The 14264-nt window shown below is 50.5% G+C and overlaps 1 protein-coding gene across 6 annotated transcripts in view; it reads left to right on the top strand.

Annotated features, from left to right (window-relative positions):
• Positions 1 to 13598, top strand: part of GARNL3 (GTPase activating Rap/RanGAP domain like 3) — a 146637-nt gene extending 133039 nt beyond the window's left edge. For all 6 annotated transcript variants that reach the window (XM_046022178.1, XM_046022175.1, XM_046022174.1 and 3 more), the window contains 6 exons: positions 3121 to 3228; positions 4913 to 5031; positions 6969 to 7107; positions 8068 to 8283; positions 9549 to 9675; positions 11928 to 13598. In XM_046022178.1, the coding sequence (XP_045878134.1) occupies positions 3121 to 3228; positions 4913 to 5031; positions 6969 to 7107; positions 8068 to 8283; positions 9549 to 9675; positions 11928 to 12105 (887 nt within the window). In that variant the 3' untranslated portion in view covers positions 12106 to 13598. The remainder of the gene's footprint in view (positions 1 to 3120; positions 3229 to 4912; positions 5032 to 6968; positions 7108 to 8067; positions 8284 to 9548; positions 9676 to 11927) is intronic.
• Positions 13599 to 14264: the final 666 nt, after the last annotated feature.

Raw genomic sequence — 14264 nt, 5'->3', positions numbered from 1 at the left:
CTGATTCACTTGGAAAGGGGAACAGAGGGGCCTCTGAAGTACAGTCTCGGTCACCTCATCCATGCCCAGGTGACTGTTTCTCATTGGCAGCTCCATTCTGGGACAGGCTGAGCTCCCAAGGCACGTACGCAGCGTCCCCTGCCATCCAGTGCGCTCTGTTCTCCACGAGCGCAGGTCTCCTCCTGCCCAGACCCCCTCAAATCCACCAGCAGTCTGCTGTCCCCCGGCGGGAGCTGGGCTGCCAAAAAGGGATAGAGAGGAGATGTGTGTAAGGGGCCCGGGCCTTGAGGAACACATCACTGCGGTGTCCTTCCTGAGCGGGGACAGCGAGGGTAGAGTACTTCACTCATTCTACAAGTATTTACTAAGCACCTCGTGTTTCCGCAGTGACTAAATGATAACACACATCCCTCCCTCTCTGAGTGTACATTTTTCAAGGGGGCAGATAGCCAGTTAACAGGATAAATAAGAAAAGTTTCTAGTATGTTGAATGGCAGTACGTGCTGTGGACATAAAGCAGGGAGATGGGCCAGAGGCAGGCAAGAGTGGGGAGTGCGGGTCTCCATTTAGGGAAGGCAGAGGAGGAAGGCCTCCTTGGATGGGGCACTCAGAAGACCGAGGGAGTCAAGAAGGGGTATGTAAAGACCTTGAGGAGAGAATATTCTAGTATTTCAAGGTGACCCCAAGATGACCTGTGTGGCCACAGCAGCATGAGTGTGGGTGAGTGGATGGCAATGCTCTCTTAAGAGGATGGGATTTCGGGGACGGCCTGGGAGGTGAAGGACCACTTAGCCGGTGAGCTGCTGGCGGCTTTTGAGCAAAGGGGCGACAGGATGGGACCTAGGTATGAGGGGGGCCACGGGCCAGTCGGGCGGCGGTGTGGAGAACTTCACGGAAGTAGGTAAGGCCGTTCACCTACCAGGTGACTGCACCCGTGTGATGAGAGATGACAGTGACTTGCACCAGCACCCGGCAATGGAGGTGCAGAGACGGGGTCAGACCTAGACATATGTGAAATATAAGGACCAAGGTCATCGGTTCATAAATCCAGCGTGGCATGCCAGGAGGAGAGAAGGGAGGCTGCAGTTTGGGACTTGAGCAACTGGATGAATGGAGAATACCATTGGCTGAGATGTGGGAAACCAGGACTAGCAAGTTTGGGGGAGGAAAGATCAAGAGTTGGGTCTGGACAGGTCAGCGCCTCCCCATGTAGACGGGGGGGGGGGGGGGCCAAGGGAGAGTGCCCGTGGGAGATCCACATTCGGGAGCCATTCACATGTGAGTGACACGGAGTCACCGGAAGCTGGGAAGTGGGGAGAGGGATGGGAGGAACCAGCAGACTGAGGAGCCATCCGAGGGAAGGAAATCCCCCGAAAGACAGCAGTTTAAGTAGGGAATGGGGGCGGAGGGGAGGTGGAGGTCCTCGGGAAACCTTGATGAGAAAGTAGGTGTGCCTGGGAAGCAATGGAGCAAAGCCCACCGCATAGGATGCGAGGGACTGTACGAGCAAGTAGAGACAGGAGTCCAGAAGAGCCTTCCAGAGAGTTCTCCTTGGGGGTGGGGAAGAGAAGGGAGGGTTCAGGAAAGAAGGAAGAGAGGTCACAGAGGAGGAAGAACAGTTGCTTTCTAGAAGGTGGAAGAAGGCAGCATGCTTGCGGGCTGTGGGGATAGACCTGGCAGAGAAGGGCAAACGAGGGTGGAGCCCTGAGACCAAGAGCAGATGGGCCCAAGGGGAAGGGGGGGACCAGCCGCACCTGCATCACGGAACGGCCGGAGCCTCGCCTCAGCCGTGAGGGGCCACCCTTCCTGCGCGGCTGTCTGCTCTGGGAGCGAGGGCTTCGACTGAGACTGGAGGTACCTTTCTCTCCCCTAGTGAGTCCACTGTAGCAAAAACAAGACAGCACTGACTTTGGCTCATCTTTCCTCTCCTAAGGACTCACTCTCTTCGTTAAACTATGTAAGGCTATTGCTTTGTAAGCCTAGTGGTCACTTGAAAGGAGTCCCTAAGCCCGGATGGGGCAGGACTCTCCATACAGATTTGACAGGGCGGGCTCCTCATCTGGGCCATGGCAGCTGCTGGGAGGGTCTCCTGCTTGGTCCCAGGTGGACCCTGACCAGCAGCCGCGCTGTTCCAGCCCCCGCCCTCCTGCAGCGGGGCACACAGCATTCTGTTGTGAGCAGGGAAGGGAGTGAGTGCTTAACTAGCCTGAGGTTTCTTTTTAGGGTCATGAAAAAATGATAAAATTAGATTGTGACATTGTACAACTCTGCAAATTTACTCAACTACATTGAATTGTACGCTTAGAGGGGATGAATTTTATATGTGAGTTATAGCTCCATCGAACTGTTTTTTAAAATAATTTTAAAAATAAAACCGTATGGCTAAAACATGATGGGCTTCTGGAATAACAGGACCCTTTGCTTCTAGATGGACCTTCTCACTCGGAGAGGATCGGAACCACCTGGGCTTAGGATGAGAGCTCAGAGCAGGCCAGGAACAGAGCAGCTGTTCAACCTGGCCCTAATCTCATTCTGGCTTGTGTTGCCCAACGTGACACAGGCATATGGCTTGGAGTTTTCCTTTAAAAAATATGGCGGGGGCGGGGGGAGGTGGCAGGGAGTAAAAGTTGCCCACCACACTCATCCTGCCAAGTGAGGCTCAGAACATGATCTGCCTCGCAGGAGGGCCTCCTCCATCCGGTGGGGGGCTCTATCAACGGTCCCTTCTCTGCAATCAAGCGCACCTGTGTCCAAACCCTGCTCCCCCATGTGGTACTTACAGTACTTGGCACACTCGGGCTGTGTCACCTCTCCCGGCCTCTGTTTTCTCATCTGTAAATTGAGCATCATAACGGCATCTCCTTCAGAAGGTTGTTCAGAAGCTGACATGTTGAAAGCTCAGTGCCTGGCACGTGGTAAACCCTCCCAGGGTGGCAGCCGCGGCCCCGCCCACCTCCTGGCTGTGAACTTGGCCGCACCCGCGGGGCAGTGCTAGGACCAGCTCCGCGTGCAGACCTAGCAGACGGGACCCTCTGCGGGTTGCCCGTGTCTTCATTTAGCTAATGACCAGCTCTCTGCATTGTCTCTCACAAAAAATGAGTCGCTATTGTTTTGTTGCAGACAGTTGCATCTATAAAAAGGTTTGCCCATTTAATGGGGGCTCTTTTTTGGTTCAACCCTCTGCGTCAGATTTCCAGTTCTGTTGGAACCAGGCTCCTTACGCGATTGGTAAGAAAAACCTTGATCGTTTTTGCGCTTCCCCTGCATAGACCCGCCTGACCTGTTCGGTCCCGTGTAAGCGAACTCGCTGGCTTATTTCTAGATTGCCATGAGTAACTCGAGTCTGATGAGAACTCAGAGTGTTCTTTTTCCTTTTTTTTTTTTTAAAGGTTTTATTTATTTATTTGACAGACAGAGACCACAAGTAGGCAGAGAGGCAGGCAGAGAGAGGAAGGCAGAGAGAGGAAGGGAAGCAGGCTCCCTGCGGAGCAGAGAGCCCGATGCGGGGCTGGATCCCAGGACCCTGGGATCATGACCTGAGCTGAAGGCAGAGCCACCCAGGTGCCCCTTCTTTTTCCTTTTTAATTCTTTGTGGGGACTGTTGCTGTCCCCTGTGTCTCCCAGTTGTGAGCATGTGAGCATTTGAGAGCCATGAAATCCCAGTTTTTAGGACTTGGGATCTTCAGTTATCATTTCATTCCTGGGCTTTGCTTCCCTTTTTTTTTTTTTACAATCCAAGAGCAAGACCTCCAGCCCTAAAAATGCCAGCTGACTCGGTGGAGAAGCACAATGCATTCTGCACCCTTCTAACGTGTTTTAAAGCTTGAAGTTCTAGAATCACAGAAACACAGGTACTTTGCCTGTCACTGAAATATTAGGGAGTGAGTGGTAGGGCTTCCCATCTGGGGTTCGGGATCCACAGCTGGGCATCTGCCTGGTGAGAGTCGGCTCAGAACCAGGAATGTTCGAGTTAGTATTCTTTCCCCCCAAGAACAAATATGCCTGATAGGTGAACATTCGAGAGTCTTGACATGAGAACAGATGATCCAATCCAGATAATGGAGGGATCAGACCAGTCAGGCTTTGGTGACAGATAAGATGTGCCCCCCCCCAAAAAAAACCCCAAAACAAAGGGAAGGGGTGAAAATTGCTTTCAGGTTTTGAGCCCCAGTGCTGGAGGTCCCTTGAGAGAACAAGGCTGGAGGCATGGGTAAAGCCAAGGGAGTGGAAGGTTCCCCAAGGAGAGAGCAAGCAGAGAGTAAGCTCGTGTGAAGGAGCATGGAGTAGCCCGGCGAGAGGCCACAGGTGACGTCCCAGAGCAACCAGGGTGGTTGTGGGGCCTGGAAGTCAGTGTCATAAAAACAATTTCAAGAAGAGGGGCTGACCTTTAACAAATAACAAACCCATTGACGCCACGGCCCCCTGTGAGGGACAGCGAGGAAGGAGACACAGCCCCGGCCCAGGCATACATGGCAAGAGGAGCACAGGGGAGAAGGGAGCAAGGGACAGGGCCTGAAGACCTGGGAAAGGCAGGGGGTCAGGCCACGGTGGCATCTGCCAGAGGGGAGCAGGTGACAAGCCAGACTGGACGAGAAGGGAGAGTGTCTCTCGGGTCTTGGGCGGGTGAGCCTCCAGGAGACCAGGCTTTGAGACCCCAGTGGAAAGGGGACAAGGAGAAACAGAGGCAGCACTCGCCAACTTGAAGCAGAAGCTTGGCAACTAAGAAGAGGCTGTCTCAGGAGTGAGGCTTTCTTAGAATCGGGGGACATGCCAGGGGAGGAAGGAGAGAAGCAGCCAGAGGAGGAGGGGAGATGGAAGTTTCCAGAGCAGTGAGGGTGACTATGGGATGGTCCGGCACCTCCAGGGCCACAAGCCAGTGGGCTGGCAGCTGATGCACCCCATTACCTTACAGTATGTGCTTTCCCGTACCTCCTGGCCTTCACCACCGACTCCATGGAGATCCGCCTGGTGGTCAACGGGAACCTGGTCCACACGGCGGTCGTGCCACAGCTGCAGCTCGTGGCCTCCAGGGTGAGTAGCACGTCCGAGGGTCTCTGGGAGCCTGGAGCCCCTGAGCTCTGGGAGGGCGTGGACACTGTCTCATCAGGTTAGTCCCCTTGTGTACTGGAGTGAGAATGTCCACAGCAAACCCCTGCTGGGTTTTCGTGTGTGCCCCCCCCCCGCAGGCTTCCAAATGGTTTTGTTAGGGTGTCACTCGGTGCTGGTCGTAGTTGCAGAGCTCTGGGCTGAAGAGAGGAATGTGCCAGCAGCAGCCTGGGTTAGGTCAGGGGTCCCCACTGCCCCGAGGGACAGCCTGAGTCCAGAAAAGCGGCAGTTTTTCCTTTGCCACCTTCCGTGATACCTTGAGTTTTGTGGCCCGTGAGATATGGCCACCCAGCGGGTCCATGTCGAGAAAAGGAGTTTGAGCAAAACCAAGGGACATAGGAACAGAGATGACTTCCCAAGGTGCTCTTGTCACTGGCACACAAGCCAGGAGGTCTTGTCCTAGCCCCTCCCGCGTCAGCCCTACACAGTCTGCCCTGTCCCTGACAGACCCGGGTGGCCCCCCTGCTCAGCCCCTGCGGTGCCTTCTCCATCCATCCTGACATGCGTCCTCTTTGGGGGTGGGCGACTGCCTATCTGACTGCCTCCCCTCCTGCACTGACAGTTCCGGGACTTGAGGACTAACACAGCGCCAGTGGTGTACTGGTGAAGATTGAAACGCCAGCCCTCTGGGGCCTGGAAGTCAGAGTGTGTGTGTGTGTGTGTGTGTGTGTGTGTGTGTGTGTGTAAACATACGTAGGTATACCTCAGTTGGTTATAAATTTGCTGATAGAAAAATTAAAATAGCTTATGATTTACAAATAATAAAATATACAGTGTTTTTTAACCTCGAAATCCATTAAGCCAGTTGGTTCTCACAAAAATACTTTTCATCAATTTTTTTTGCTAACTGTGGATACGGGTATACCCAGATTTTACAGCTGGGAGTTATAGCTCAGTACATTAATTCTCTTTCCAATAAGCTTGCTTTCATGAAATCTGATACATGATCTACTATTAAACTATTTCTCACTCTCCTACTAACCGATCATTAAACCAAAACGTCTTTCAATTTTGACACTAGCCTCAACACACTTCTGCTTTCAGTCTTCACTATTAGAAATTGTCTCCATCCCATTAAGCCCAGACGCTCAACAAAACAACAAACCAAGCTCTGGTCGGTAGCATCTGCCAATGTCCATGGTGTAAATAGTTCCGCCATTAGGACGTCCAGCTCCCAGTGTGAAAGGTGATGTAAATCAAGAGCATGGATCATGGTAAACATAGTCAAAGAATGAGGAATGGTCAAATTCTGACATTTACATGTCAAATTCTGACATGACCTTTGTTTTTACTGTTATTTATTTAAGTTTAATAATGGCTGTGTTTCACTTGCAAAATCCCTGAAAATCGGCACTTATGGATTTCTACAGTTACAAGGCGGCTCCAGTTAATTTTTGTCAGTTACAAGGTGGCTCCAGCCCCGCCCCCTGCTGTTCCCGCCAGAGCCAGCACAGGGCCCTTGTGCATGAGTGTTTGCTGAACCAGTGAATGAAAGGTCCGTGTCCCCATCTGTAAGTGGACCCGACTGAACCCCAGATAGTTTCCAGGTCTGACACTGCGGCGGGCCTGACATTCCTGTTAGGCAGGTGTGCACTGGCTTGGGAAATGGACTCTTTTCTGTTGTGAATCAACAAGCAAATAGGGGAAAGTGTGGGGGACTGGATACCCAGGCAGGGTCTGGGGTGGCAGCACGGGACTTTTGCTCTGGAAGCCCCATGCCCAGGCGCGTTACCATACTGCACACCCCAAGGACAGAGCAGCTGAGCCAAGAAAGGTTGCGGGCTTTGTGGTGATGACAGGAGGGCCATGGGTGCGGGGCCGCTAAGCCACGCAGCTCCCTAATGCTTTCTCTTTCATTCTAGTCGGATATTTACTTCACAGCAACCACTGCTGTGAACGAGGTCTCGTCCGGAGGTAGCTCCAAGGGGGCCAGTGCCCATAATTCTCCGCAGACGCCCCCAGGCCGAGATACTCCAGTGTTTCCTTCTTCCCTGGGGGAAGGTGAAGTGCAATTTTTACTGTCTCATTAATAGATATTTCCAAGCTACTCTGGTTTCTTTTTTCAAGAGTTTTATTTATTTGAGAGCGAGAGAGAGCGCGTGCACATGCATAAGCAGGCAGAAGGTCAGAGGCAGAGGGAGAAAGACTTACCGCTGTGTGGGGAGCCCAACACGGGGCTCCGTCCCAGGACCCTGGAATCATGGGCCAAAGGCAGATGCTGAATGGACTGAGCCACCCTGGAGTCCCTCCATTCTGATTTCTCTAGTTCGTTCTCAAATACCAACATGTGATTACTGCCTAACGAAGTCAGAATGCCTTGTATTCTGAATGCATGGTTGCATTCTTAAGAAATTCATGATAACAACAACAACAAAAAAGCCCATTATGAAAAGAATTGTTTCCATGGGGAGAAGGGAGTTGAGGGCTAGAAATTCTAACTTGCCACAGCAAAGGTGTTTTTCCTTCAGGGATGTCAATGATCTGGTAGGTTTTTATAGCCAAAAGGATAGAATCCTAAATCCTACAGAGCACTCAGCTTTCATTCCATCTGCCTCTGCTCACGAATCCCAAAGACCTTTGCTGTGGTTACCACTTGGCTCTGAGCACTGCGCTTTTCCTGGCCGCTCATCACATCAGCCATTACTCCTCCTGTCCCTGGAAGCACCTGGAGTCCCAAGCAGGCAGGGTGCTTCTGTGTGCTGCCGCTGTCTCTTGTCCTGGTGGCTGGGGCACGTGGAGCCAGTAGCAGGGGCATTTTTCACCATGTACCTGTGAAAACGGTGCCCTTAAAACCAAAGCCATCAGGCACCATCCCTCTGTTGCCCCTAATGGGGTCTGAGAGGTCAGCATGCAGCATAATTCTTCTTTCCTGCTCCCTGGGTTGAGGAACCGGAAATCACCCTCATATATAGTAGAGACTTGGCTTAGAGTTCTCATGTTCTTCTCTCAATCGTATTTCAGGTGAAACCCCGTCCAAAAATCTGTACAAGATTCCGCTCAGAAACCTTGTGGGCAGAAGCATCGAACGACCTCTAAAGTCGCCTCTGGTCTCCAAGGCTGTCACCCCTCCCACGGCCATCGGCCTGGGCATCGCCGCCATTCCCGTCACTCACTCCCTGTCCCTGTCCCGCATGGAGATCAAAGAAATAGCCAGCAGGACACGCAGGGAATTGCTGGGTAATAGCGGGCTGTTTTTGTTTTTTTGCTGCTTATAAGTAGGCCAGCTGGTTTCATCTTTGGATGTTAATCATCCTCGAAAACAATGAGTTAAAAAAGAAACTTCCCCTTTAACAAGGGATTTATAAACCCACTATAGTGCAGCTACACCTAGGCATAATATACAGTCTACCCCCAACAACGATGTGTCAGTCTGTATTTATTGGTGTGGAAGGCTGCCCATATCAGGTTAAGAGTGGAAAAGGCAGTTTACAACACAGTAGATCTAGTCTGATGCAATTTCTTAAAATATAAGTATCTGTATATGTAGGATTTCCTCAAAAGTGTCTAGAAGGATTTACAACATGCAGTTCTCAGATAACGTGAGATATTTGAAAGTTTAAATTCACCATGTTTTTGGTATTCGTGGTACAGTTCAGTTGCGACTTCTCAAAGCCCAGAGACGTGCGGGCAGGTCTGTAGGCATGGTGCAGACGTGAGATATTTGGTAGAACTTTCTCTCTCCGTAACACTGATGAGAGAGCAGACGGGAAAAGCACGAAGCACCGTGATAGTTGTGCGGAGGCGAGACCGCTAGAAAGACTATTGTTCCGAATGGTGAAAATAAACTGAAGAAAAAGGAAGTGATGTGCTAAACCAGTAAGAGCTGGTTTGAAACTTAACTGGGACCTGCAAGGCCTAAACTGCGAGGACAGATCACCTTAGGGCACGCCTGGCCTGCAGTCACGCTTCCTGACCCCTGGGGCAGGGAGGCCGGCCACCTGATGGGCAGAGGCTTTGACTCCGCCAGAGCGGGTCAGTCTGAGAAGTCAGTGCCTTCCGTTGTGCTCTCAAAGTATGCATGTTGCTATTTTAACCCACTGTTTCCTACGAAAGCGCGATCTGCAGGCTGCTGTTTTACAAACCACTGCGCTTTTCTGAAATTGAGCCTCGCAGTTGGAGAATTATTGTCTCCAGTGGTAGGATCATAGATTTTCTCTCCTCCTCTAGACCATTCTGAGTTTCCTTCTTCCCTCCCTCCCTTCCTATGCATATATTCTTTAGGATCAGGAAAACAAAACAAAACAACAACAACAAAAAAACCCTTCTGCCTACAAGAAAACCAATTACTTTAAAATATGTACTTTATCAACGCTTCCTGACTCTAACCCAATAATGCACCAGTAGCCAACCAAGAAAAAAAAATAAAAGGACATTTTCTATCTCCCAGGCAGCCCAGTGTTAGGTAATAACCCCCTGACCTGTGCTTCTCCCCTCTAATCCAGGCCTCTCTGATGAAGCTGGACCCAGGTCAGAAGGAGCACCAAAGCCCAAATCAAAAGCCCGGAAGCAATTAGAAGAAAGCCAAGGAGGCCCGAAGCCCGGGACAGCGAGATCAACTAGCAGTGACAGGTATAGCAGGCCGTCCCCAGCCGTCCCTGCTCAGGGTGGTGGCCCTTTGGGTCACAGCACTGCCATGAGGCCCTTTCTGCTGATTTATGATGCCAGGGCGAGAAAGTCAAGCATCCAGCGCCTCTCTGAGGACCCCAAGGCTGGCCCCGGGGGGAAGGGGCGCGCCAGGTAAGGGGGCAACCTCACTTACAACTCAATGAAGCTCATAAAAATACATTAAGAGATTTTTTTTCTTTCTTTTTTTCCCCCCCTCACCAGATTGACACCTTTTTTTTTTTTTAAGGATTTTATTTATTTATTTGACAGAGAGAGATCACAAGTAGGCAGAGAGGCAGGCAGAGAGAGGAAGGAAGCAGGCTCCCTGACAGGCAGAGAGCCCAACATGGGGCTCGATCCCAGGACCCTGGGATCATGACCTGAGCTGAAGGCAGAGGCTTTAACCCACTGAGCCACCCAGGCACCCCGACACCTTTTCTTTTAAAAAGATTTATTTATTAATTTGAGAGAGAGAGAAAGAGCAAGCATGAGCGGGAGGGGCAGAGGGAGATGGAAATTGACTCTCAAGCAGACTCCACGCTAAGAATGGAGCCCAGAGTGGGGCTCGATCTCACAACCCCAACATCACGACCTGAGCCAAAACCAAGAGTCAGATGCTTACCTGATGATACCACCCAGGCTCCCCGACAGAGATATATATATATTTTTTAAAGATTTTATTTATTTGACAGAGAGAGATCACAAGTAGGCAGAGAGGCAGGCAGAGAGAGAGGGAAGCAGGGTCCCTGCTGAGAAGAGAGCCCGATGTGGGGCCGGATCCCAGGACCCTGAGATCATGACCGGAGCTGAAGACAGAGGCTTTAACCCACTGAGCCACCCAGGTGCCCCCCGACAGAGATATTTCTAAGTGACAATGCTCAGTAGGAGGACAGATAATAGGCCCTCTCTGATACTTCTGGTGGGAATAGAAACAGGGATAGCCTTTTTGGACGTTCACGTCAATGAACGCATGTCAATATCCCATGTCCATGAACGTTTGTTAAATACCACTGATTTGTCCGCTAAGAGCATCCGTGTCCCTCAAGCTCCTGAATGGAGGATAACGGGACACATGTCCAGGCTCTAGTACTTCACTGAACACCCATTCTCAGAGCACCCGGCCCTGAGCTGGGTGTTGGGGATATGAAGATCACTCTCGGGGGGTCCACAGGCCAGGGGGAAAGCCAACAAAAACATCTAGGAATTGCAGCCTTCCTGGATGGCAGGTGACACAGAGGAATGAGGAGTGTGGGACACCCCACACCTACAGCAGGGACGGTCCCAAACACCAGCAGAGGCCGAGCCAGGTCTCATAGGTCCAATTAGCATTAGCCTGGCCCAGAGGGGGTTGGCACTCACAGGTGCTCTAATCCCACAAACTGAGCCCTATTTCATGGCAAGTCCTGCCCTCCTGGACTTTACATTCTAGTATAGAGACACAGACCATAAACCTGTAAACAATTCAGCAAATTAAGTCATTTCCAACAGTGACAAGTGCTGTAAGGAAATTTTTAAAAAGTGATGGGGGAATGGGTAGAAGTTCTGCTTTGGGAGGGGGATGTCAAAAGGGCTTCTCGGAGGAAGTGGCATTGAGCCAAGCTTTGACTGAATTAGAAGGAATGAGGGGAACAGCAGGGGCTCTGAAAGGCATGGCCTGTTGAGTGGCCAAAGGCTGGGCCTGGGGGGCTTTCACAGGCCAAATGAGTACTTGTTGAATGAATGAACCCCCTGAACTTGGTCAAATTGGTTTTGCAGCTATCAAGAGAGTGTCCTGAGTACAAGAGAAAATCAAGGGGTAAGGTGGGCTGGGAGGAGGCAGAAGGGTCCGCAGGGGCAGATCCTGTGGTCTGTGGCCCTGCGGGTTGGAGTGTCAGCTTATCCTCAGGCTGCGGGGAGCCCCAGCCCAGGAGCGTTTTAGGCAGAGAGTGACATTATCCCAACTTGCCCGTTAGAAAGGCAAAAAACACCCCAGACACCTCCTATGTGTCACTTCTGGCCTTTAAAACTCCCAGTAGCGCACGAGGTAGGGCTGGCTGACTGCAGACCCCACACTCTGTGGGGATGACTCCTGCGTGTCCCAACCTTTCCCCACTAATGGGTGGGTTGTGGAGGGGAGCCGGGCTTTATGAGCTCAAATGAGCAGGAAACAGCCTGACAGAAGGGGCCCAGGTCCTTAGCGCTCTCCAGGGATCGGTTACATGACTTTTCTCTTCTAGGATCACCACAGGCTCCTTGGAAAGTCCTTCTGCTCCAGAAGCCAACCCCGAGGGGCGCTACCACTCAACAGGCTCCGACCAGGACCCTGTGGCGGACAGAGAAGGCAGCCCTGTGTGGGGCAGTAGCCCCTTTCAGCTCACAGCCTCCTCGGATGAAGACATTATTGACCTGAAATAAACAGGGTCCGGATTGAGTTTGCCATCTTTAATTTTTCTTATGGAGGTTTATACTCTTTATCCAATTCTGACAGCATTTCTCGACAAAATGTGGCTTTTAGCCCACCCGTGATCTACTGGACCAAACCTTCTGCACACCTGGACGGTTTGGGTCTCTCCAATGTCCGGTGCCATCTTCCTTGACCCTTGTTTCTCTCTGTTCAGGAGCCGTCCGCCCCCTTGTGATAAAGGTGGTAGATTTCACTGCGGTTTTAGATTGAACTTGGAATAAATCAAAAAATGTTCATTCTTATTTACTGCAACCTTCTCTTATATTTTATATACTTAGATGGAAAAATTATTTTTTCATTGCGGTTTTGATTTATGCCCCATGATGTGTTTCTTTTATAAAGAAAAGCCATTGCTTTTTAAATTTATTATAAATAAGTTTTCTTTCTGCACCTTTGGCCCCTGTTGCTGTTTCAGTTCGCTGAGTTTGAAACCAGCTGTGTCCCTGCCTGTTGACTCTTGAGAAGAGCTGAATGGTTAGTTCTTAGAAGCTCCTGCTCCCTGCTTGTGTCTCACGAAGAATAAGAAAGGGGTAGGAGCCTGTTAAGAGACTTAAGATTATTTTGTTTGGTTTCGCTGTGACTCTGCCATCATACAGTCAGCAGTAGTCGCTCCTTGCCACCAAAATCACCATCCTCAAGCTCCCTTCCCATGTTCAGGTCTGCTTTGCTCTCTCATGTGAACCAAGTGACTGTGCTTCTCCTGTCGTCACCTGCCTTCTGTTGCTGCCTCCGCAAAGCGAGAAGAAAATGTGGGCTTGACCAAGTGCAAATGAAACCGTGAAATGTCAGCCTCTAGCTCTAGATCAAAGGGGGAAACCTAGTTTCACTGACACTGTAAAAATGTTAAGCTGTGTGAAGAAGGTAATGTTCCTTTGGCTTTACTCTAACGGATTCCATTTTATGAGCTCTCTTCTCGCCCTAACTGCCCACCAAAAGAAACTTTAAATCATTCCCCCATGAAAGCATCCCTGAGGGTTCTTCTGTAAGCCTTCTCTGGGAATGCAGAGAGCTGTATTTGACATGACCTTGATCTGACAGATTTTACAGAAGTTTGGGTCCTACCTCCTCGTGGGCCTTGCACACTGTGGGGAGAATTTGTCTCTGAAGACACTGTTTTCTAAGGATAGCCGGGTAGACCCTCGCTGTGCTCAGCATTGCCGTTCCTCCTCTGTGTTTCCTTCTACCCTTTTCATATCTGGGGAAAACACAAGACCCATCGCATGCTGTATCTCAACCTCATGAAAAGTTTTGGGAGTTAGATTTTATTATTATTGCTTTTCAAATAAGTAAACTGAGGCTCAGAAAGGGACAGTGATTTGAAACTGTGAGTTCTCTGATCCCAGAGCTCTGATCTCTCTCTTGTCCACCATACAGAGTCAGGCTGAGTGCCTTGTGTCAGTTGGATCTGACTGGTGTTTTTCATGTTAAACTAATTTGTAAGCTTTATGAGTTTGTCTGTGTGTTCTTTCTGTCCTTTTTTTTTTTTTTCTCCCTGGAGTTTCTTGTTTTTCAGCCTGGAATAGAAGAAAACCAAGGGTGATTTAGAACATACTTCCAAAGAGATTGGAAGCATCAGAACAGCCCCATGATTTGACAAGGGTCACAAATCTGAGGCGTGAATGTAGAAAGGGCAAGAAATCAGATCGATGGTGATTAGCTTATAAAAGGGGGATCAGAGGTGGTCTGGCAGCAATATCTGCTTACAAGGTCCAAGAGGTGAATGCTGCTCCCTTGGGAAGGGAGACCACCATCCAGAGGGCAGAAGCAGGTTTTTAAGGGCCTGTGGCTCGGGGGGCTGGTGCTAGCTGGGCTCACTGGAGCATCCTGTCCACATAAGCCCTTCTGCCTACCCCTGGCAGCAATATGCCTGTGGAGTCGGAGGCATTCGTCCACTCTGCAAACACCAGGGGCCCACTGTGTGGAGGAAGAGGTTACATCCATTGATGGAGGGAGGGAAGTAAACAAGTGATCACACAGCAGTGATAAGTGCTGAGATACGAATTTATAACTCGAGCACAAACTGCTGTGGAAGCATAGAGGGGCCGTTGCCTGTCTTCAACGATAGTACAATCAGGAGGTTGCACAAGGTCAAACAACTTTCATAATCAAA

The sequence above is a fragment of the Meles meles genome, chromosome 11 (genome assembly GCF_922984935.1).
Source record: "Meles meles chromosome 11, mMelMel3.1 paternal haplotype, whole genome shotgun sequence".
Classification (NCBI taxonomy): domain Eukaryota; kingdom Metazoa; phylum Chordata; class Mammalia; order Carnivora; family Mustelidae; genus Meles; species Meles meles.
The sequence above is the reverse complement of the archived record's forward strand: the minus strand, read 5'-3'. Positions and strand labels throughout refer to the sequence as shown.